This window comes from Trichoderma harzianum (assembly GCF_003025095.1).
Source record: "Trichoderma harzianum CBS 226.95 unplaced genomic scaffold M431scaffold_4, whole genome shotgun sequence".
NCBI lineage: Eukaryota > Fungi > Ascomycota > Sordariomycetes > Hypocreales > Hypocreaceae > Trichoderma > Trichoderma harzianum.
Window position 1 is genome coordinate 674653 of NW_020209252.1, and position 24334 is coordinate 698986.

General features: G+C 51.2%; 6 protein-coding genes across 6 annotated transcripts; 4 read left to right on the plus strand and 2 right to left on the minus strand.

The window, feature by feature from the left end:
* The first annotated feature begins 3818 nt into the window (after window positions 1-3818).
* On the plus strand, window positions 3819-7350 carry M431DRAFT_506192 (hypothetical protein). Its single transcript, XM_024918768.1, has 6 exons — window positions 3819-4492; window positions 4567-5306; window positions 5409-6278; window positions 6402-6444; window positions 6524-6679; window positions 6763-7350. Exons 1-6 carry the CDS (start codon window positions 4276-4278, stop codon window positions 6867-6869), a joined length of 2133 nt encoding a protein of 710 aa, XP_024776116.1. The 5' UTR covers window positions 3819-4275; the 3' UTR covers window positions 6870-7350.
* A 1329-nt stretch (window positions 7351-8679) lies between these two features.
* On the plus strand, window positions 8680-9988 carry M431DRAFT_80796 (hypothetical protein; the record flags this gene model as incomplete). Its single annotated transcript, XM_024922978.1, has 5 exons — window positions 8680-8827; window positions 8894-9127; window positions 9179-9246; window positions 9303-9472; window positions 9544-9988. 5 exons carry the CDS (start codon window positions 8680-8682, stop codon window positions 9986-9988), a joined length of 1065 nt encoding a protein of 354 aa, XP_024776117.1.
* Window positions 9989-12577: 2589 nt separating this feature from the next.
* On the plus strand, window positions 12578-14684 carry M431DRAFT_492906 (hypothetical protein; the record flags this gene model as incomplete). Its single annotated transcript, XM_024917054.1, has 6 exons — window positions 12578-13319; window positions 13382-13449; window positions 13521-13582; window positions 13638-13783; window positions 13844-14049; window positions 14121-14684. 6 exons carry the CDS (start codon window positions 12578-12580, stop codon window positions 14682-14684), a joined length of 1788 nt encoding a protein of 595 aa, XP_024776118.1.
* A 520-nt stretch (window positions 14685-15204) lies between these two features.
* Window positions 15205-17579, minus strand: M431DRAFT_506194 (hypothetical protein). The gene is made up of 3 exons (XM_024918769.1): window positions 17223-17579; window positions 16168-17091; window positions 15205-16093 (listed from the first exon to the last, which is right to left on the minus strand). Exons 1-3 carry the CDS (start codon window positions 17287-17289, stop codon window positions 15507-15509), a joined length of 1578 nt encoding a protein of 525 aa, XP_024776119.1. The 5' UTR covers window positions 17290-17579; the 3' UTR covers window positions 15205-15506.
* Window positions 17580-17897: 318 nt separating this feature from the next.
* On the plus strand, window positions 17898-19010 carry M431DRAFT_376317 (hypothetical protein). Its single transcript, XM_024914682.1, has one exon. The coding sequence runs from the start codon at window positions 18145-18147 to the stop codon at window positions 18733-18735; it is 591 nt and encodes a 196-aa protein (XP_024776120.1). The 5' UTR covers window positions 17898-18144; the 3' UTR covers window positions 18736-19010.
* A 1996-nt stretch (window positions 19011-21006) lies between these two features.
* On the minus strand, window positions 21007-24051 carry M431DRAFT_506197 (hypothetical protein). Its single transcript, XM_024918770.1, has 4 exons — window positions 23734-24051; window positions 23443-23664; window positions 22617-23368; window positions 21007-22544 (listed from the first exon to the last, which is right to left on the minus strand). The coding sequence occupies exons 1-4, from the start codon at window positions 23818-23820 to the stop codon at window positions 21098-21100; spliced, it is 2508 nt and encodes an 835-aa protein (XP_024776121.1). The 5' UTR covers window positions 23821-24051; the 3' UTR covers window positions 21007-21097.
* Window positions 24052-24334: the final 283 nt, after the last annotated feature.

Here is a 24334-nt window from a genome sequence, read left to right on the forward strand (position 1 = left end):
GCCAGCCGGTTTCTCTATGGGCCGTCGGAGGAAGATGCAAGTCACTAGGGTGAATCAAAAGTATCGTCCTCCTCGCTGTGACTTGTTTGAGGGGGCCCATGGTACCTTGCAGTCTGGTCATGATCTGGATAGCATAAGCCACGGTCCTCTCCATCTCTGCTACTCGACGGCTCAAAGCCCATGTTGGCACCACTGCATCTCCCTAGCCCCGAGAGGGCCTGGCTAAACTCACAAGTGCTAGTGGTTTTGTGGCGTCCATGCTAAATGCTCACCGGTCGGCGAGGGCTGTTAAACGCCTTTCGGGACAGAGAGCAGAACACCAGGGTCTCTGCAGATCGCGAGGAGGCCATTTGATGCGGCCAGCCATATACGGGCAGCTTAGCGGGCTTGGGAAAGTAACATGTAACACATGGTTACTCAGTCTTTTGGCGGTATGAACTGTAATCCCTTTTGTGCAACGACCACGGCACCAGCACCATAGCTGCTTCGAATCAAGGCCCTGCACCTCTCACATGGCTACAGCTTCCCTCTGGCCTCGGAGTGGACCACGAGAATGTCGAGTCTGGCTGCATATGCACGATGCACCAAAGGACGGAGACAGTCCGTAGACATCCCGCACGGCCTCTTGGTACTACTAGGTACCCAGCAAAAGACGGACTGATGTTATGTTGTGTAGCTTTGCGAGAACAGCGTTAGCTGGGTGATGAGATCAGAGTCAAGCCCTATTGGCGATAAGAGAAGAAACCACCGACCAGTCCAAACAGCGGTGTTGATAACGCGGGTACTCGTATACGAGCAGCAACACGAGTGGTTTTGACAGATGCATTTTCGTAATATGCATCTCGCCGAGACAATTTTGAAGCCACAGCAGATGAAAGACTAAGGCATGGAGTTACTCGTACAAGGTTAGGGTAGACGATGATGGTCTTGGAGGCCATGACGTTGTCTTGCATCGGCCCTGAGCAACTCCACTAGCCCGAACAGTTGCAGCAGCAGCAGCAGCGGGGGGAAGTCAGAAGTAAAAGCAGAAGCGGGAGATGATTGCGAATCGGCGCAAAGAAACGGACGTTGAAGCATCTCCGCAGTAGCAGCTCGTCAGACGCTCCCCAGAGGCTCTTTGGAGGCTCATTGCAGGTTCATTTGCAGGTTCATTTGCAGGTAGAGGCAACTTGATGCCTTATATTGGCTCAACATGGAACCCAATTGGATTTCATCCCGGCGACGATGATTGGCTAGCTAAGCAGAGAAGGCTCGTTCTGGCCCTGGTGGCTAGCACGGGGCAACTCGTCCTGGCTTCCTTCCTAACTAAGGCACAGCACAGGCAGGTCCGACTCCAGGCGGAGAAATAATGGAGCAGGCACGGGATTTCAGCTAGGGCCGTCGATAGCAGGGCCGTTGCAGTGGAGGCGCCTTCCAAGGTTCCTTGGCAAGTTTAGCAGTGGGAACAGCCAATGATCTGCCAAGTCTAGCCCCCGCGGGCGAACCACCGCCATTCCGCACCTTAAGTCAACATCTGACTATCGACATCTGCTTCACATGGCACGGCATGCTCGCCCTCGGGACGCCCAGTGGAGGCGCTGCTCCGTTCGCCGGAGAATTTCGAGCAATGATTCATGAACCACGCAGCACGAATCAGCCACAGTCCGTGTGTGCAATTTCAATTCCAAGTCCAATTTCGCAGCGAGGGTGGCACAAATGCCGCCGAGGCGTGGGGGAGACTCAATGTCTTGTGTGACGAGACGAGACAGCCACGCGAAAACACAATGAACAGCCGCCCACCCTCGACTTGACCGACCTCTTTTCCGATGGGCCGTGTCGCAGGCAAATCCGCACCGGGCCTGGAGCTCGACCAAGCTGCTCGACCTGGCACCGCTACGAGTTTGACTTCGTCCAAGGCCTTGCCTGCTGGACAGGCTTGAGAGGTTTCCAAGATGCTCACCCCCCCTGGCACAGAACTGCGGCTACCAAGCCGGAATAGATCAAGATCCCCCGTGGTTGCGTGTATGCATCTGCTTCGTGACTGGGGTTCCAAGGCCGTGTGGGTGCAGTTTAATACAGGCCTCGCTCACCGGTTCCCCACTCCTAAGCGGTTCATTCTCGAGAACTTCCTCGTGTGGTAGCACGCACAGCTTTTAGCTCGTTGATTAGTATGTTCGAGCCCAGCACCAGTCCAATGCACAAGCACTACCAGTCAAACCACATGTGCCTCGTCTGATCTCGGCTCTGGCTTTAGCATATTGGACGGGCAATTCTACACTGTGCGAAGTGTGTCATCCGACTCCTAAAGTCTTCAATCATCAAGCGGAATGTATCCATCTGAAAAGACAGACGATGAATAACCCGGCGTCTGTTGTTCTTTCAGGCAGACGGACGGCCTCTGGTTGAATCATTGCTGCTGCGTTTTCCCAGGTGCAGGTCGCAGTGCATGTGACCCGCCCGCGTCGAAATGAAAGAGGCGTATAAGCTGCAGTTGACAAAGCTCTTGTGGTACCATAATAGCCTTAGAAGATAAGACGACTTTTCATTGGACTGGGTCGCAGTCGGACTCCAACCTGCTCTGCCAGAATCCCTTCCTGGATTGCGCACACTGGCCGTCAGCTCCGTTGGGCGCTACGGCTGACTCTTCTCCCGGCCTGAAGACGAGGGCATTACTTGATGCCCGGGTTGTTTACCGCTGGCCCCTTCGTTCTCGTTGGCCAACTTTGTCATGATGGCTCCGGCGCATTGCATCTTGCTGGAGTTTTACACACCGTCAGGGCCGTAACTGCGCAATGACATCTCAGCCCATTCATCTCGCGATCGCATGTGCCCGCTATTTCTCAGCAGCTGTATGGTATGCCGGCCCGACCAGGCTCAATCTTTGCTTCAATGAGACGACGAGGAGTTAATTGGGCACTGCATCCCAACTACTCCCCCCTCCCCCCTGGCCGCAGCCGTAATACCCCTCAATTCCCATTAAATACACACAACCTGTTTAGCACCGGGATCCATGACTTCTGCTCTCTCACCGAGTCGCTTCTCTCTCTTGGAAAAACAGCTATCGTCGTCTAGCTTTGAATCCAGCCACTTAGACCACAGGCCAGCGCCTATGCACACTTCGGCAACACGCCCCAGATTCTAGCCCGCGCTACCCATCACCCCTGCTTTACGACCGGAGCAGAACCCTGGGCATCGAGGATACAGCCGGCAGCGCAGCAACAGCAACACCAGTGTCCCCAGAGCACATTCATCATCGGTCACCAGAGTGGCGGCAGCACGAGACCTCTTGGACAAGTGTAGCCAGGCGGGTGCGCTTCGCAGGTCGGCACCATCATTGGACTGGACCCAACGCTAGTCGGGACTCCTTACTTACATGCCACCTCTGTCTCTGTCTCTCTTACTCTCCGGCCAGGCTGTTCCATACACCGGTAAACGAACCCTCGTCTTGGATATTTGCGGCTCACTGTGTTCCCGCTCCTACTCCTCCTCGACCGCACAGCGTCCCGCTCCACCTATCGTTTTACACAGCGGAAGCCAAACTCTGCCCCCAGGAATGGTCCCGGTGGCACCATAGCCATCCACCCCCTCCCCGGCGTCGCTCAACCTCACCCGCTGTCTCGGTGCACAACTTTGGTGTACCTTGTTGATATTGCTTTGTCTCTGGAGTCTAGCTGATACTTGGCTTTCCACGTGCCGGTACATTGGATCCTGCTCTTGTTACTACGCCGCATCTGTCCAACACACCCCATCTATCTATGAGCATCATGGTAAGTCGACTTCCTCACCCCACGGCGGTAGCCTGCATGGTTATATCTGTAGCCGCCTCCCGTCCCCTATTATTTGAGTTTCTTCTCATAATGCCTTCACCACTTATGCTGTCTCCTTCTTGTTGATTCCTGCTTATATCCTTTCTGTACAACATCAATCCATTTTCCTCTCCATTTTTTCCCCTACTCCAAAAGTGCGGTCAAGTTAATCATCACATAGGCTCCCCGTCGAAAGCGTGTCCGGTCACTGGGCACATTTGATGTGTCAGTGCCTTCAGAGTCTTCAGTGCCTCTGGTACCTCCAGCTCCTGCCGTGAATACGGAGTTTTCACAATTCTCTCTTAATGATTCGCAATTCTTGGTAGGACAAGCGACGGCAGCTCTCGACTATCCCTATGGTTACTCTGAGTATTCAACTGGATACACATTAGGCTATACGTCTGGTTATTCGCCTGATTTACCCCCTGCTTGTCCCTCCAACTCTCCAACGCACTCACATAAACGCAGACGACTAGAAGGTTTTCACTCAATGCCTTCTGTAGACGAGCCATCGTCATCTGCCGTTGACTATCATGAAAAAACACCTGTAGCAAATTCTCATGATGAACAGCAGGGTCATGATTCAACGTCAATTATACCGCGGTGGGCACCCACCATGCCTGATGTTCAATCTCTGAGCTCCCCATTGGCATGCATTGCAGAGAACATGTTTGCCTGCTGTAACTTTGCATGGCAGCATCCTACAGGTATGCAGGCTCCCTGCCACCGCTTTGCGACTCCTCTCTAGTACCAAGATGATGGCTAATGGGTTGACCCAAAGGATACCAATTTCTCCCCAATTCGGCGGCCGTGGTATATGACCCTCCGCAGCAGTATACGATGGAAGTGGCACCACCTGTGCCAGCCCAGGCGATTCACCCCGTTCAGCACCTTGTCTCAGGCACTGATGTGTTACCTCAACATACACCGGCGCAAGATCAGCACTTGAACTTGGATGCCCTGCCACTCGACAGCTACCCCGTCCTTGGAGAACGGTCATTGCAGCCGCTGATCCAGCCTGTGTTGCAACCTATCCTGCAGGAGCCAACGTGCATTGCAAATACGGGCGACGACCCTTATCTGGTAGACCAGACTGGCCATGAGTACTCTAACCGGCTGGCTTCTTCGGACCTATACAATTATCCAATAGTCACGGCACCGATGCCAATGCCCTTGCCGCTCATTGACGAGAATCCCATGGATGCAAACACTTCACTTCTGTCTTATGGTCCAGCCCTCCTTCTACCGCTAGTCCAACCTCCTTTGGTGGTCATTGAGCCCACATCCCCTGAGATACCCAATTGTTACAACACTCCTACAGTGCAGAATTTACCTCAGCCGGTCCAACCTGAAGATGGGGGCAATACAGTTGACCAGAGGCAAGATACAAATCCCGACACCCTGCAACCCACCCAACGTAGTGGTAAACGTGGCCCTTTCAGAGACCAAAGTCTTCGAGAGCAAACGGCCCAGACAAGAAAGATGGGCTCGTGCATAAGGTGCAGAATGCAACGCATACGCGTAAGTGGCATCCCCTGATAAGGAGGGGCGACGTACCCGTCTCGTGTTACACAACAACACTCGGCATGATCTACATATGCTAACGCAACACTCTCCTTGCAGTGCGAATTCAACTCGGATGTTCCAGGCGGTGTCTGTCTAACGTGTAAAAAGGTAGAGAATACAAAGGCGGCAAGGCTACCATGCCTCCGGTACAAGATCACCGACATGATGCTCTATAAGCCAGGCGCAGTCCCAGGTTACGAGTGGACCCAAAGATGGAACAAGAACAACTCGGAACCCATCCAGCTTTGGGCTGAACGTGAAGTCAAAGTCATTCATATATCTGTTCACTTCTCAAACTCGTTCCTCCCACTGCCGGTGCGCAAATTCGTTCCACAGGAGGGAGACAAACTAGAGCGGACATGGGATTACCAAGGCACCAAGAAGTCGGTCACCATCCCGCCATACGCACTGGTCGACCTGGAAGCGGGCAAATCGGCATACACCAGATATATCCGAGACTCTATGACCGACATCTTTCGGAACTTCCTTGGTGACACCGATAGTCTCTTGTACAAGACGTACCTCCAAGCTTGGCACATGTGGAAAGACCCAAACATCTCTACAGAATCCTTTGAGTTACTCAATTGGACGCTTCGGCTGTGGATAGCCGTCCGCTTGTCAACTACGTCGTGTTTTATCGCCGGAAATGAGAAGCTAGGCATGTCGACCGATATTCTTGACCAAACCAATCCAAACCCCGGAAAGATTCCGCTCCCCCCCGTCCTGGGCGCACAAATGGATATGATATTGATCCAACACATCCAGAGCAAGCTTAGACATGAGCTGTTGGACAACCTCCAAAAAGTAATGCTCAAGAATAAGCCATCTAGCTGGCTGGTGACTTACTTGGTGACTTTCATTCTGCTTCACAATGTCGCACTTATTACAAAGCACGACGCTGCATATGCTCGCAAGCATGGCATGAAGGTGAGTTTACCCAAGGCATAGGGTAGCGTTGGCGGCCAGCAGCCATGTTAGGGTCGCGGGGCCCCGTCCCCTCGTCCCTCCTTGGCACGTAGTACCAATTTGCTGACGAGATTGCCCTTGCAGCGCCGTTATGCTCGCGAAGAAAAAGTCCAAGAGTATCATCTGGGTGAGACCGGCCCCTCCTCCCGCCGTTGTACGCTGGCATAGTGACTGACTTTTGGCTTCTAATGGCGATGCCAATACAGGAGCAAATATTATCCTGGCCCACTTTCACTACTGTAACAAGGGTATTGTGCCCTTCTCGGAAGAGTGCGAGGATCAAGATCTTCGGACGTTAGCGCATCTAGATGAGGAAAAGATCAAGTTTGTTCGTGCGACCAGGGCACACATTCAACGGCACAGTGAGTCTCCGATACCACCACACTCCCCAGCTAACCGGATCCCCGGACTGGCGCTAATACAGGGGCCAACCCTTCTTGTACAGAGCAGGACTGGGAGAGTATGCGCGCCAGAAAGGCGTACGAGGAGGACTACTTCTTCGTCAGTCAGTTATTTGAGGAGAAATGGCAGCCGAGGACCACCGTCTTGTAACATTTGTTTTTGTTTTTTCCCCTCTCCTTGCTTTCTTTTCTTGCCATAAAGGCACCTAGTAATACCTTGAGGAGGTTGAAGCGGTGAGGTGTCGGTACTACGCGTTTAGTTTGGATGAAGGGGTAGACTGCAGGATGCAGTGCCCCGAGGTGGAGATTGGCTCTGGCAAGTGTCAATCGAGATACCTTGTTCCGAGATGAAGTAGTACAGGTATGGTAGCTACCATCCAGGGGCATGCAAACTACCCAAGATGGTAAGTGGTACGCTAGATGTTTCGCAGGTCTACACGGTCATGGGTGGCTAGGAGGAGGATACATTATCCCCGGTATGATATGTTACGTACACGATGGACGCTGAGTATACGAAGTACGAGTAATGGATAAAAGAAGCACGCTCCTAGGCATCAAGTTTGTTGTCTCTTTTCTCCAGCGATCACCAATTGACCATTGCCCGATTCGTACAGATTAGCGCGCTGGAGCCAATCCCATGCGAAGCAATCATGAAGTCGGCGGCGCATTGATAGCTCCTATAAAGGCAATGGCCTCCCGCTGGGAGCTTCGCTTTGCCCGAGTAGCAAACATCGACGCAATGAAGCAAAGAAGAGGTCATTTCGCAGCTCCTCATACGGTACTCTCGGCATGTACACTCCCGTCTACGCCAAGACAGCAGACATGTATACACGATAGGATAGCGGCATCGCCCCCGGATATCTGCTGCACTGAGCCGGCACTTGACCGCTTGTTTTGAGCAACGAGAGAAGGGAGAGAGAGCCGTGTTTTGGCTTACTTTCCTCGTTTTGTTTCTTTTTTTCCTTTCTTTTTATGGTTTTGTTTTTTACTTTTTTCCCCGGTGGATGATGTGGATCCTGGGGCTGAGATGCAAGCTTCAGCAGGAAAAGGGAAAGAAACAACGACAGGGGGTAAGCAAACTCGCCTAAGAAAGGAAAAAGCAAAACAACAAGCAAAGCAGCAGAGAAAAGAGTCGACAAAGCAGATGAGTATCTGGTCCATTACCAATGAGTCTGCTCTACCCTGCTCAACGTCCGGGGGCTTCAAGCACGCTATGCTCTCTGGTGTCTTGCTATTGCCATCCCCTACGCTACCAAGACTAATGTGTCTCAGCCGGAAGCTCACATTGGAAGGCAATCTAGTACGAAGGCGAGATGGGCCAATGCAAGGACAATCAAGGCTACAAGATGTACTAGGTAGTGCGGTGACGGATACGGGCCGTAAGTACGGCAGGCAGCAAGCCGAAGGGCCGGCTTTGTGATACCCGGCCTCTTGTCCCGCCCGGAACGAGTCCGCGGCCGGGCCCAATCAACCAGGCAAGGGCCAAGCTTGATATTTGCTGTTTTTCTTTCCTTCTTGCGGTGTCTACTAGTCAAAGGCTAGTTGCAGTTTGAACCCATATTGGTTTCAGTGGCTCTTGCCAGTTGAGACATTCCAATTTATTTGCTAGATAGGCGGTCTGTCTCGACGTATAAATCATGGCCTCTGTCGTGCTTTCCCAAGCTATCAAGTCCAACATTAACCGAGTCCACACCGTTGTTTGACATTCCAAACTTTTTATATATTTTGCCTCCTCATCTCTTCTCCCAAACTCCTCTCACCAAACACATTCGTTCTCTTCTGACTCCAGAGTCTTTGCCATTCTTTGCCTTCTGCACTCCAATCCAACTCCAATCCTCTCTTCTCTCTTCCAACAGCCAACATATCACCTGTGATCATTCACAATGGCCGGCACCGTTGTTGTCAACTCGGAGCTTGTTGCTCCTCACCAGGAGCTCAAGCTGCATTCTCCCCCCGCAGAGATGTCGAGTCTGCCCAATGGCTTTCCTGCTGTCTTGAACTCGCCTATGTCATGGACTGGCCAGCAGTTTGAACAGCAGCCTGACTTCATTCACCACTTGGATGCCGAAGAGCTTCGAGAGATTGACACCGCTCTCAAGCACTTCAAAGGTGAGTCAGCTACCATTGGCAGTAGATCCTTCTTCATCCAGCATTTACTAATGCAATGTCATGCAGCTCTGGAACTTGACGGCGATCTCGTGACTCCTGACAACTTCCCGCTTCCCACTGTTGGTCCCAACGTGCTGAAGGGTATGCGCCAGGACATCTACCAAGGTAAAGGGTTTGCTGTTCTCCGAGGTCTCGACTCCAAGCAGTACTCGGTCGAAGATATGACCACCATCTATCTGGGAGTCCAGGCTCACATTGCCAATCGCTTCGGTCGTCAGGACAAGAAGGGCAACATGCTGGGTAAGAACGAAGATGCCCGAACCGGGCCTTGAGAGGCTAACACATTTCCAGTTCACATCATTGCCGACGCCTCGTCCAAGGAAAAGGCCGAGCACCATCGCCACTCCACTTCTCCCATCGTAAGTCTCCTGCAACACAACATACCCCGCAATCACTTGATGGCTGACGCGAGTAGACGTTCCACAACGAGGAAGCTGGAGACATCATCAGCTGGCTCACAAGAAACGCGGCCAAGTCTGGTGGCAAGTGCATCATCGCCTCGACCTACACTGTTTACAATGTGCTCGCTGCCACTCGACCCGACCTCATCCGCACCCTGGCTCGATCTGACTGGCCTTTTGCTTTGTAAGTGTCTTGAACTCTGATGATGTGATTGCATGGCGCAAGGGCTAACGTATTCATGTCTCATCCCCTAGGCCCAAGTTCCAATGCCGGCCTGTTTTCTTCTACCAAGATGGCCACCTCATCACCAACTTTGGACGGGCTGCTCTCATGGGAAGCGCCAGCCACGCTCGACCAGCCCACTTGCCTACACTCACTGCTAGCCAGGTTGAGGCCTTGGATGCGATCCAGGACATTGCCGAGGCGACCAAGTTCGAGTTCACCACCCAGCCAGGTGACATCCACTTCATCAACAACCTGGCGATCCTCCACCGCCGCGCGGGATTTGTCAACGGCTCGGAGCCCAGCCAGTGCAGGCACCTTGTGCGCATGAGACTCCGCGATGACGAGATGGGATGGAGCATCCCCCTCGATCTGGAGAGCGAGTGGAACAAGGCTTTTGGTCAGGCGGGAACCCGGGTGTGGCATCTCGAGCCCATGCCCTCTGGCTACTTTCCTCTGCGATCCCAGCCTAACTAGGGTGGTCAGCCAGCAATTGGTATGATCTCGCAAGCTACTTGGGAGGGTCGCGCCTAGGGGGTTGCGACGAAATGCCACTAATGGAAGTATTGGTGAGAGGGCATTGCATTCGCGTCGGCGTCTTGAGAAAAACATAAAAGAAGAAAAAAACTATAGACCGGGTTTTCATGGAGTTCTGGGCCAAAAACTCCTTCGGCTTGCTTTGTTTGCTTGATTGTTACATAGATAGAACAGGTTCGGATCAGATCCGCAAAAGTTCAGCAGTGGCATGGCATAGACTAGAAACTACTCCGTAGGTAGTCAGATTGGACCAAATTTACATATTCTAGCACTTGATTTGCCTCTGCTCGAGCGCTCAGTAGCCGTCTTCATCACTCACCATAGGCCTGTGTAAACAGGGAACCAGAGGCCTCAACTGCTTCACAGCTCTAGCTACAGGGCCAACGTAGCCAATTGCCACATTTGGTACTAGCTTGCGCACTCAATGCCCAATTCGATGAGGCTGGCAAAAATGGGCGTTTGAAGCATCCGGAGCTCGCTCATGGATGATGTCGAGAGTGGAGCCCGCCTGACCTGTAACTGAACCAAATCGTTGGGATGCCGAGACACGGACGGGTCACGAGACTGGGGGAGTGATTCAGCCGCTTACAAGGTGATTGCAGCTCTGACACAACAAGGATGTCTAGACGCGGCAGTCCGATATGAGAGAGGCAGGGAGAAGGGTATAAAAAGAAAAGAAGAAAAGATGGACGGGAACTGTTTTGTATGTCTTGGGCGGTAAATAGGGGGGTAGAGAAAAGCGGCAGAGGGTTTACACTGAGACCGGCCGGCGGCTTTTTTACTGGAAGATGCCGGGGGCTAGCAGAGAATGAAGGGGGTGATTTACGAAGCCCGAAGGAAAAAGAAAACATGCCCGAATATTCAAGAAAAAGAAAAGCTCTAGCTGGACATCCTGTGATTTGTAGGGGTTGGGGTATAGGAAGGAGTTTTTTTTTTTTTTGACGGCGTCGGCCGCGGCGTTTAGCCAGGTTACACAGGCGCTTCTTTTGGTTCAGGCTCCATTCTGTCTTTCTTTCTTTTTTCCTTCCCGTGTTTTTAATTGATGCTTTGTTGGACGTCGTAAAAAAAAAAAAAATCTCCTGTCTCCCTTGCAGTAAGCCGTTCGGTAGTTTCAATGCTAAGAACGGAAATATCCCGTGCCTTGTGTGTTGGGCCTCTTTTTTTATTTTCTTTTTTGTGACAAAAGTCGCAGATTGGGGCGGGAACATTATAGGTTTGTTTTCTCCCCTGCTAGGTTTTGTGACAGATTCCTAAAGCGATTGATCCATGCTGTCTAGTCTAGATCCCTGGGCGGGTGGCAGTGATTAAGACACACACTTAGACAGAGAGGAAAGAGAGATCTAGGGATGGCGATCGGATGGCGGCGGGGACGTGGGATCGGAAGCGGCTTGATGTGATGGTGTGCTCGTATGTCATGTCACATGTCGATGAGATGCGAGATGTGAGATGGGCTGCATATATAGGCACTGCTACGATCTTGTTTGTATAATCTATCAATGTGTGATACCATGTCATATGGAAGCTATATAAGCAAGTCAGGTAGTAGTAGCATTAAGGTTTTTGGTGAGACGAGTTCGTTAGAGTTGACGTGAAGTGTATGCGAAAACAACGGTAAGATGAGATGAGACGACGGCGAGGCAAGGGTACGATGCCAAGTCAAGGTTTTGATACGAGTTTAAATGACGTCCGGCATCGATCACGACCCCAGGAAGCTATCCATGGATACTTGTAGTTCTTATCACACAGCTCACTCTCCAGGTTAGAGCTGCTTGGATGCAATTTGCACAGTGCCGCTACTTGACCCGAAACGGCGGATAGCTTCCCCGTGACCTGGCGACAGCAGCGACGGCACTTGAGCACCCACTAAATCCATGCCGCTGGCGCTAAATCACGGGGCCGCAATGCCGGTACAGTGTCTAGATGGTCCAACTCTACACTGTAGCCTAACTGAACTGTGATTTCCTAGCTACCCCCTGCTTACGTGTGGAGTCTTATGTCTCACCTAGCAGAGCAGCATGTCTTCAGCTTCATCCCTACATTAGTATCGTGACGGCATCCAACCTCATTCTTACGGCCACTGCCTGGGAACTCTTTACAACTTGCCCAAGGCTGTGACGCGTGAATCGGCTCCGGTAGAGGGGACGCGCCACCACTCGGACCAACAGCATCGTATCGAATCGCGCATCCATCACATCGCATCGCCTCGCATCGCATCGTACCGTGCCGTCGGATTGATTTGAGACAAGGGGCCGGGGCGAGGCCTTTGAGAGTCCCGGCATTGCTTTTGCTAGCAGCACCTGTACGTACGAGTCCAGGTTCATTATCCAAGGCCATGCATCAGCCGCACGTCACGGGCTGAGACCCAGCGTCTCGTGATCTGATCCTTTCATCTTGCCTCCTCCTTCTCTCTTTTCTTCTTCTCTCTGCTCGTTCTCCTCGTGCTGATTGGCCCGTTCCTACAGCACCTTTGCGACGCGGGTCTCTCTCTCGTTTATGTCCCAAGTCCGGAATCGAGATCGATCACGAGCCATGTCGACCTCCAAGCCAATCAGCAAGCCTGGCCGCGCCGACGCCTCAGACTACTGGCCAGTCCACCAAGACGACAACGCACACGATGCCAACGAGGAGGAGGAGGGCGTGTCGACGTCGGCCTACCTGCCGCCGCGCCGGTCGCGCGCAGATCGCCGTTACCGCACCACCATCCTCGCTCTTGTTATCGCCCTGATCGTCCTGCTAGCGACCAACCTATACCTATCTCTGCCCTACTTCTTCCCCGGTCACGGCCCCGGCTCCTGTCCGGCTCCTAGCAAGGTGCCGCAGTACTTCCAGACATCGCCGGAGCTGTGGGCCGGGCCAACAGCCACCGGAAATGCCGCCTTCTTAGCACAGACAAGGACCTTTGACCCGACCGCGACCTTTGTGCCCAATGAGCCGCTGCAGACGGCCATCCCCGTCCAGGGCATGAAGCCCGGCAATGAGACTATTTTCAAGATGATGGGCTACTTGTCTCCCTACTTTCCCTCCCCTGGGTTTGGAGTCAATGAGTACCCGCTTCCCGCAGGAGCAGAGATCGTCCAGGTCCAGATGTTGTCCCGTCATGGCGCCCGCTATCCTACATCTGGGGTTGGCGTTGTTAACTTCGCCCAGCGCATTGCCAATGCCTCTAGCGACTTTAACCCCAAGGGGCCATTGGGCTTTCTCAAGGGTTGGGAGTACCATCTTGGGTCAGAGATTCTGGTGCCCAAGGGCCGTGAAGAGCTGTACAACTCGGGTAAGCATAGCATGCGTAGTAGGCATTGCGGATTGCCCTGGATAAAGCTGACATTTGCATAGGAGTTCTTCATAGCTACATGTATGGCAGTCTGTATAATCCAAACAGCAAGATTATTGTTCGCACTACGGTAAGGCTCACGGCTTGACAAACAAGCAGTACTTGAAGTCGATTTCTTTGTGTACTGACAAGTCGATATAGACACAAGATCGTATGCTCAAGTCGGCTGAGAACTGGATGGCTGGCTTTTTTGGGTTGGAATGGTGAGGACTTCAATATGAGCCACTTTCATTGTGAGACATGACTAACAAAGTCCAGGACGAACAATGCAACTATCGAAGTCATCATCGAGGCTGGCGGTTTCAACAACTCTTTAGCAGGTTCCCTCAATTGTCCCAACTCTTACACCAAAATATCGGCAAACGAAGCCAAGCAGCAATGGATCAACACCTACCTTCAAGATGGTATGTATTTGTCTGGTACGATCTAGTTTCAAAAGTATCGAGACGGCTAACTCTGGGTAGCTCTTCATCGTTTCAACGCGTTGACAGATGGATTCGAGTGGACCATTGACGACGTATACAACGCCCAAACCATGTGTCCTTACGAGACAGTAGCATACGGCTTCAGCATGTTTTGCGATTTATTCACCTATGAAGAATGGCAAGGTTTTGGCTATTCCATCGACGTGTGGTTCTCAGGAGGCAATGCCTTTTACAGTCCTACCGGGGTATGTATTTGAACCTCTCATCTCAGCATAAATTTGACGTTCGAAACACTAATGCTTTATTCTCGATGCAGAGAGCAATTGGCATTGGCTATCAACAGGAAGTCCTTGCCCGGTTGAAGAACCATACCCTCGGCTACTCTGGCTCGCAAATCAACGTCACCCTGGATAACAACACGGAGACTTTCCCCCTTAACCAGAGCCTCTACTTTGACTTTTCCCACGACACCAACATCGTTTCCATCCTCACTGCATTCGGTCTCCGTCAGTTCGCAGAGGAACTCCCGGCTGATCGATACCCCGGAGCGCACAACTTCACCGTCGCACACATCACCCCCTTTGGAGCCCGTCTCGACATTGAGATTATCAAGACCCCGAAACCCGTCTCGCCCAACCGCGATGGTTATCTCCGTGGCGAGGAGCAGAAATACGTTCACTTCATTCTCAACCAACGTACAATTCCTCTGGGGCTGAGTTTCCCCGAATGCGACGCCGACCGTAAAGATGGCTGGTGTGAATTCGACACTTTTGTCAAGATACAAGAGGGCATGTCGGAGAAAGCGAGCTACGATCATGCCTGCCATGGAGAGTACGATAAGGAGCCTTATGGAAAGATTACCGATGGTGCTCCAAACTGAGAGACAAGATTTTTATTACTTGGGGGAAAAGAGGAAGATTTTATAACAACTTTTTAATATGGCGAAAGACATCACTATTGATTGGTAAATAGAGTAAAATGTACGGCGCTCACGGGATCTTGGACGAGATTTAGTTGTTCTTGTTTTTGGAGACTTGGAAAGAAAAGAAGGCTTGGGTTATAATAAAAGACGGTGTTTGGAACGGCATTGCTAGTCAAATTGTTACATGAGGATCTGTTTGAATTACGGCTTATATTTGTCACTGTCGTCGATTTAGCATTCAGCTGGTTTAAAACATGACATGATTGCGCTGTTTATAAAAGTTTACATCTCAAGAGAGATCCGCAGACTATCTAAAAGCCGCAACATGGTGAATCGATTCATCAATATAATTCTCATGAAAAGACCAACACAGCCATTCTCCTGTCCTCATCATCCCCTCAAGTTTCTTTCTTTCAAATTCAAACACCCACTTTTAAAATAGCACGGCACATCACATTGATAACAGCAAGATAGAAACGTTTGATCCAACTTTCAAGTATATTCGTTGATAATCATCCACACGCTGGTATCTACAAAAAGAGTTTGCGCTCTATATAAATCATGCCATCCCATCCATCCACGGGAATAAAACCTCAAAACGCCCGCTATGTAAAGCCCCGGATAGATATGTGTTTAAAAACAACAAATACAGCGCCGCAGTGAAAAATTAGAAATTGCGGACAAATATAATAACATGAACAAGGAACGGCTTTTGTATAACCTCCCATTTTGTGAAAAGGAAAAAGAATTGAAACAAGTCGTATACACAAGACAGTAGCCTTAGTCGCGCTTCTCGTTGCTCTGGCTGCCCTCGGTCGTCTCGGTACTCTCTGAGCGCTCCCTGGCGCGATTATCGTATATAGATGCGGGTTTTCTCTCTTCGGTCTGTGTGTCAGCCAAGCTGGCAGAGCGAGCCATGTTGGCGTGCTCCTGGATGCCGTGCTGAGGCTCAATCAGGATGGTGCTCTCGTGGGCAGGCTCTTCGCGCTGGGGGCTCCAAGCCAAAAAGTCTCGTCGGACTTCAACGTAGTCGTATGAGAATTCGCCGTGTTGGTCGTCGTCCATACCAAGGAGCTCGGCTTCTTCGGAGGCACGCAGCTTAAGGCCGGGAATGAGATCGATGATTTTGGCAATGATGGCGGACATGACAAAGGCATAGGCAGAACCGGCGACGATAGCAGCGATCTGCCATCCGATGAGGACATAGTGGCCGTCGACAAAGCCACCAATGGCACCGCTATTAACTCCGTCGAGACCGATGATGCTACCGCTGGCGAAAAAGGCGTTGAAAATGAGACCGACCATGCCACCGATACCGTGCTCAGCAAAGACGTCGAGAGAGTCATCGATTCGAATGAGGAATTTGACTGTTGAATACATGTTAGGGAACTGTCTCGATACACTCTTGAGGTTTTCATTGACTATAAAGGTCAAAACTTACTCTTGGTGCCAAAGTTACAGCAGACTCCAGCAACGACACCCAAGATGATGCTAGCCCATGGGGTAATGAAACCAGATGCAGGAGTGGCAGCAACCAGGCCCGAGATGGTTCCGGAACACCAACCGACCATAGACCACTTCTTGGCAAGACGGAAATCGAGGAGACACCAGGTCATGGCGGCGAACATGGCTGTGAGACACGAGTTCCAGCAAGCCATGACGGCTCGGAGGTTGGCACCAAAGGCAGATCCGCCGTTAAAGCCTAGCCATCCGAACCACAGAAGAACAGTGCCGAGAGTGATGAGGGAGATGTTGTGGGGCCGGAAGTTCATCATCATCTTCTCGTTTCGGCGGCCAAGGACCCAGGAGTAGGCGAGAGCCGAGACACCGGAGCCGATCTCGACAGGGACACCACCGGCATAGTCGAGGACGCCGTTCTTGAAAGCCCAGCCGTTGGCGTTCCACACCCAGTATGCCAGGGGGCAGTAGACGAGGGTGGCCCAGAAGAAGCAGAAAACCATGCTCGGGACCACCCGGCCACGTTCGGCAACGGCTCCGACAGTCAGGCAGGCGGTGACGGCGCAGAACATCATCTGATAGAAGGAGTACAGGAGGGCCGGGATCAGGGGAGAGCCAATCGATGGGGTAGCCAGGACCCTCTGGAGCCCAAAATGGTTGAGGTTTCCAATGTAGCCATTATTGGAAGTCGAGGAGAAGGCTAAAGAATAACCCCAAAAGTACCATTGGAAGACGATGACGCTAAAGGACATCATCGTCACCCAGAGCATGGAGAGGGCGGACTTTCTGCGAGCGAGGCCCGAATAGAGAAAGGAGACACCCGGTACCATGAGAAGCACCATACAGGCGGCCACCAGGATGAAGGCCTGGTCTCCGGATTGATACCATTGGTTCAGGTTTTCGGTCCCTGAAGCAAAGGCTTGTCAGTGACCCCGTGGTCCATTTCATCTCGGAACCATGACTTGCATATTGGGAGATAAGGGGAATCGGGTGCTACACGGGGAACGGGGTCAAGTCAAGGCTACTATCGTTACATACTGGCATCACCCCCGAGGGAACCTGTCCCATTAAACACGGTCGGGGCCCCAAGATGGGCGTAGGACATGATGGGCTAAGCGAAATCCGGGGTTTCGTCGAGTAGATGTTGGAGATGGCAGCCACGAGGACCAGATAAACGAGCGATAGGACGCGGAGTGAGATGAGACGAGGAGAAATCGAGGATAGGTCGGATGCCGGCACAGGCAGGGCGAGGATCCGGGAAGCCTGAGCTACGGCAAAGCGTTGTGATAAGGTTGCAGGAGGTGAGATGCCTCTGGAGGTTCGACCAGAGATAAGACGTGCAGGAGAGGAAGAGAGATGAGAGGAAGGAAAGGGTAGCAGGACCAGATTAGGAGGAAAGACGGAGGAGGAGGAGGAGGCTTAGAGATAACGGACAGGCTTAGATCCGTTGTATATAGCATGCACATCGCCTTCAACACCACTCAGGCAGTCCCCGATTTCGACAGCACGGCGACAAACCGGGAGCAAGGCCACTGGGGCCCTGTCAAGGGCCACCACGCCTCTTCTTTTTTTCCTCTCATCAGCCCAGCCCTGGGGGGGCCCATGTTGGAGCCAATTACCCCAGACAGGGTCGTCCGAGGCCAGAGATAAGACACCAGGGGTGGGCCGTTCTGGCTGCTGTCTCGTTCGAAAGAGCGTTGTGCCACGGATTGGGATTATCTCGGGGAGGCCATGGGGGTGTGGCCACAAGCGAACAGGGGGGTGGTTTGTCTATCTCATCTCACTGTTCGTTATCTCGGGGCGAAAGGGCTGTGGATGCTGGGGCTAAGGGCTTAGTTCGAAGCGCGGCGCGAATCTGCATTGCTGAGGCATGAAGGCGAAAAGCAACTGGGTCTACAGCGACGATGAATGACGCTTGTAAATGGAATGAGTTGGTTGAAGGTTCGTGGAGAAGGAGGAAATGTTTATCTCGTCTGTTTGTTTGTTTCTTCTTGGTCGAGAAATTCTGCCTGGATTACTTAATCATCAAACGATGGAGGAAAACAAGGGCAGGAGCAAGACAATGAAAAATCAATCATTCGGGAAAGCGCAGCGCCACAAACGCGGATTATCGACCCGGAAGCAGCAGCGAAGAAAAAAAGATACAAAGATACAAAGTGTGACATTGGCGATAGTAAGGCCAGAGATAAGGTGGGCGTGTATAATCGAGGTACGTACGACAAAAGCCAAGATACGGTCATCGAAATCGCCAGGTACGTATCTTTTCCGCATGTGGGTGGGTGAGATAACGCTAGTCGGTAAGCACTCTAGCGCCGAGACAACAATAGAACATGCAAGTGCAGCACACATTGCCGCGCAGCCCAAGTATCGGCCGAGTATCGGTGAGGCCGCAAACAGGGGAGTCTTTTTTTTTCTTCTTTTCATTTGTCTTTTGTCGTTTTGGCTGGAGCCGGATAAGCAGCAAATCTGCAACCCTGAACTTTTTCGTTGGATTCTTCTTATTGTTTTTTATTTCATCCTTAGTCGTTTGGTTCCCACGCTTGGTAGATAGGTAATTGATTGATTGAAAAGGGCGCCAATTCACCCGGGCCTATTATCCAGCAACGAGAAAAACAATCGGCTCTGTCTCGCCTCCTTGACAAAAGGCCGTCATCGGCATCGCCAGCCCGAGACAGAACACAACTCATGTTCTTCCTCAAGACGAACTGAGCCGACAACCCGAACAGATAAGACAGGTTTCTTCTGCACCGATGGAGCACGAGTACTCGTACAAGCACAAAGTACGAGTAAATTCATTCTGCAGTTAACCAGGGGGTCGCATTGAATCAATGTCCCAGCCCATACTACTAAGACGCCTCACCCACAAGGAATGCTTCCCTGTCCTCTTCAGCTGATGCTGAGAAGAGGGACGAGTTACTCGTACAACTTACCGCCTTCCCCCAGCTGGCCCGTCAATGCCGTCACTTCATCATGTAAAGCCTGATAAGCCCACTCTTGACGGGAGCGAAGCCGGCGAGGTTGGGGCCCTGCAGTGGGGGGAAACCCGCGCCCTTGGCCGTACCTTGCTTAGCTGACTTGAGTCTTTCTTCTGTGCATGTCAAATTACCTACTATGTACAACTAAGGTGCTGATAGAGAATGGTGCCTGAGTACCGAGTTTACGATAGCCCAGGCTCCGTGAATAGATACGATTCAGAAAAAGGGTCTCCGTTACGGCATTCTCGTCTGTCAAGGGCGCTCCGGCGGCTTCGGGCGACCCGCCGTGGCTATTTAGTGCCATTGAGTGGCGGCCCAAGTCAATATCGCTGCTAATAAGAGTATACATTGGCGTCTGTCAAAAGCGTGGGCTTGCGACGAGCCGCGGGTTTTGCCTCTCTGCTGAAAAGTCGCGTGTACTTTGAATGTTTCACAATTCAGCGCGCATCACGAGTTCTCTTCACGGTAACCTGCACCGGCACGCTGGCTCCGGGTTAAGACATGTCGTCTCGCACACGTAAGGGAGAGAAGATTACAATGAACCAGTTTCAAAATTATAGAAATGGAAAAGGAATAGGATATTCCACCGATCTTCCGTAGAAGCAACCCCAGAGTTTCCCTCGTACAACAAAGTAATACCTCACGTGCACACGCCGATTCTTCCCCGGGTCCCTCCAGAGAAACCCCAAATCTCATCTACAGTAAGGTTACTCAATAAAACACCCCCATGACCCAAACCCGGGAAAATCTCGTGCCACCAACACACAAACTCGGGAAGCACAAGCAAGAAAATTAAAATCTCAGGATTCGTTACCCCAGCCCCAGCCTATCCCTTCCCTTCCCACCCCCGCTCGCCCTCTTTGTCTTGTCCCCATCGATCCGGTCTACTTTGAAGGAATAGATCCTCGGTTACCCGTGCATTGGCATGTTTTACTAAGCCCAGTAGCACATGAAAAAAACATTGATCCCGGTGAGGAGGGGGGCGCAACAAGTAAAAAGGTACGTGAGCCCAACTTTTCGTTATCAGAGGATTGTCTAGCCAATCACAGGCCCGCTTGCTCATTACGTTCGAGAAACCCCGATTTGGCGATTTGCGGAGCCAGCCCGTGTTGCCTATCGGATCATCGTCCCGCTGTTCTGGATGCGTACAAGCACCAACGCTTGAGATCGACTTGGCAACCTTTCTGACTTGCGTTGCTTTTTTGCCTTTGCCTTTGCCATGTTTTGCTTGTCTTGGCGTCTTTCGCTTATATATGTGCTTAAAAGTCTATGAGTATGTATGTAGCTGTAAACATCCAAGAGTAGCAACCGGACTGTAGAATGTTGTGCTAATACTTCCTTCACACGTGATACTCAGAATAGCTGCTAACATATACATCTCCCTCTTTACGTGCCCCTTTGCTTTGCATGAGATCGGTTACAGCAAATCATACAGCTTCGTTTCCTTAATTCTCTTCGCCAAACTGTCGAATACGATAATTAGGCTCTTCTTTCAACTATGACCCTCGGCTTTTCTCCTCTCCTAATAACTGACAAACCATCTTAGCGGGAATTAAATTCATCTTTCGTCAAATATAAAGCTTTGAATCTAACTCCCTGAGTTTGATTTCGATTTTATCAAGGCTTAATCCGCCTATACCACATCATACATACAACCTACCATACCCCCCTTATTCCCGCTTTATGAAATAATCAGTACAGGGATTGCTCGACATATTCTGGTTTCTTCAATCGCTCGAGGTTGAACCCATCTCATCATTAGGATACCCTATAGTTCTGCTGGCTTGCAAAATAATTACGACTCATCACGACTACAAACTTACAAGTGAAGAGAAAAAGATGAGCAAAGAGACAAAACACAAGATTTTAACGTGTAGTCGGTCCCATGTATTTTATTTATACTTTGATAAACAGGCTATTGATTCGCTAAACAGACCATCAAAAGATGCAAAGCCTCCCAGTTTGTTCCTTCCTCGTCACTTCGTACGTAAGGATATCGTGATTTCGATAATGCAGCATTAGTCTATACCGCTTTGGTGCCGTTGCCCGATTTGTTCTGTCGCCATACATACGGTCGTCATCCTGTACCGGCCCAACCGCTAGCCCGTGCAATGGCCGTAACACTGGTCGGCATGCCTCCTCTTCTGATGATCGAGGCAGAATGCATTCTACCCGAAGCCCATGATGCCACATCCCCGATGTCTTCGATGCAACAGGAGACCTGAGTTTCGTTGGAGTAACACAAAGAACTCGCCCAGTAGGCGACCCTACTACAACGAGCGAGAGCTCAGGGATGTGGAAGACCATGCTCAGGCGGCTGGTTGCGCGGAAATAGGGTCTTATGCTTCGTTCCTGAAACCAACTAAACGTGACAGCGTCTGGACACAGAACCCCAATTTCTTTTGAGCGTGTGTCATGCTCCTCTCGAAGACTCCTGAGCTCCAGATCCTTTTCCAATGTTCGAATAAAATGATATCGCTTGGTAAATCTTTTGAGGCGGTCTTCCGCTGCTGGGTCCTTGTTGTCATCTTCCTTGTTGTCATTGGACTCAATCTTCCTCCTTAAAAATTCAAGAAGCTGTATTGGGTGCCTAGGGATGACTTGAATCATTCCGCTATGAGGAAAAAATGCCATGTCGAGTCGAATAGGAGGTGTACTAAGTCGGTTATGACTGCGCCGTCTCAAAGTCGTGACATTGGAACTCTTTTGCCTGTCATCCATTGACATGACAGTGTCTTGATCCACCGGTGAATCCTTTGCCTGGGCCAATGCCGTTTCAGGAGTGTCCGGGGAAGAGATGGCTTCTTGGAATTCCTGTACAGCGTAAGCAAGCTGTCCGAGTATTTCATCTATGTCGTGTAGCGCTTGGTCTTGGTGGAATTGCAGTCCTGCCGGCGGATGTGGAAAGAGGACTGCGCTGCCGCCGTGGTCTGCGGTAACGATTTCAGGAACCCCTTGGACGGCAATATCTTGCTGGGCATCTTCTGCTTCGGTTTCCTGGTCCATCTCGCCGCTATCCTCGTCATCCAGTTCATCCGGCTCGTCGATGTCATTTTCTGGTTCTTCTGGTTCGGCCTCACTTTCGTCGCTGTGCTCGCCCACGAAATTGGGAGCAATGGCATCGCCTACGAGAGATTGTAAAGATTGATTATGAAACATGTTCAGAACGTTGGGGAAAAACTGACCCGCCCTGGCTCCAAGCATAGGAGGAGGGCATGGGTTGTCCGGGATGGCTGCGAGGCATTCTGCCACATTCACCATTGGCTGCGAGCATCCCGATCCCGGCTGGAAGATGCTGAGCGCCTCCTCGGGTAACCCAAGCATCTCCTCGAGAGTGTTGACTGGCACAAAGGATTCTTCAGAAAGTGCCAGTACACCCCATCCCCTAAAAGAAAGAAAAACCACCATCAGAATCTTGCATCAAATAGGTTGTTGCGCTCTCTAAACGCTTGCTTACCGTGATGGTGCTGGCCAGAATTCTTCACTCTGCAGTATTAGATGTTTAGATGGCGGGATCTGGACTACAGGCTGGGAAATTCTCCATATATCTGCTACCCAGATGACCCCATTGATATCTACTGCGCATATCTTCTCAGCCTGGCCGTCCTCGCTATCGGCGAAGCAGATGTTGGGGATATTGGACGCTTCAGCCCTGAAAGCCACCACGATCCTCCAGTTCCGTGCCCTCCTAGGTATGCTTGATTGGGTGTTGCCACTGCTCTGGCAGCAATCGCAGAATTCTCGTATTCTTTTTGAATTCTTCTGACATGTGGTGAGAGCAAAAGCAAAAACCGTCACCTCGTATCGATTCGAGCTCACAGCTATAAGGCGAGACTTGCGATGGATGGCCAGCCCCCAAGCCGTATGGCCGACATTCTCATGAAAGAAGCATCTCGGCTGACGATGGGCGTGTGTTTTCCCAGTGCTCCTCTTGGTTCTGGAAATCGAATCTGCAATCTCTTTGACATAGTACGCAACCACATCTCCATCATCGTAGCAAGCGACTAGAATCTCTTCTCTCCCGAGGTAGCCCGTAATAATATGATTGATCACATGCGGAGTATCAGGATCGATATAACCCCCAATAGAAAGAGCCTCTTTACTTGGCCTAGGGTAAATTTGGAGGTCGGGGTCTCGGGGAATCGTTTGTTTCGGAATGCTTCGAGGAGTGTAGGCGAAAATGTGGCCTTGATATGCGACAAAGTAGAGCTAACATCAAAAAACCTTCGTCAGTCGTTTCCATTTACGCCATTTGGCTTCTCTCCCCTCACGCAACCACGTACATTGTGAGCTTGCGATAGTGCCGTCAGATTGTTTCGATAGTTCTGCATGCTTGGGACGAGCCGATATATCGAGTCTTTGGGACGGCGCCTGTCTTCCTCGAGACCCGGAAGAAAAGTTTGCTGGGTGGATGGCCAAGCAAACGGCGATTCAAGGCCTTCAGGCTCCATCCCCAGCGAAGTTCGCTCTCGATCCCGGATCGCGCCCTTGGCTTCGTTCCCAAACTATCAGGTCATCCTCCACGTCAGCTCTCTGCATCTGAGCGTCACTATCACGACCTTAAAATGACTTACCCTAGCCGTAGCCGTTTGTGTATAACATCTTCCTACTGACAGGGTGCGAGGGCTAGGGGTCGGCGATTTCTTCGATGGGCGATCCATGGCCGTCGAGTGGAGGGGAGCCTCGCCACTGCGGGCAGACTGCGCGATCTCGGGACATGTAAGTCAAGCAATAGCAGTAGAAAGGGAAGAGCCGAATGGTGAGAGAGATATTCAGTCGTTAGAGGCCGGAGAGGATAGAATATTTGATTGCAGGCGACTATATGGGAGGCGATACAAAGCAACTTGGCGGGGAGGCAATTTAATTGGAAGCTTCCAAGAACCAGAGCGATGGAGTTGACAGAAGCAGTGCAACAACCCCACAATTTAGCGCATGAGATCAGCAAGATGCCGGGCTTTATCGATAAAAGCACCGCAGGTCACTTGCAGCTACTACCAGACATTACTAAGGATTTGGTGGAATTACAAAACAGCATCAGCGAAAATCGATAGACAACAATAACTTCATTCAGCTTCATTCATTCTCTAGCATAATATATAGCAGCGTACAGGATCGTAAGGCAATGCTTGATGATGCATGTCGCCATGAAAATAATTCCAATACTTCCGGTGGTCA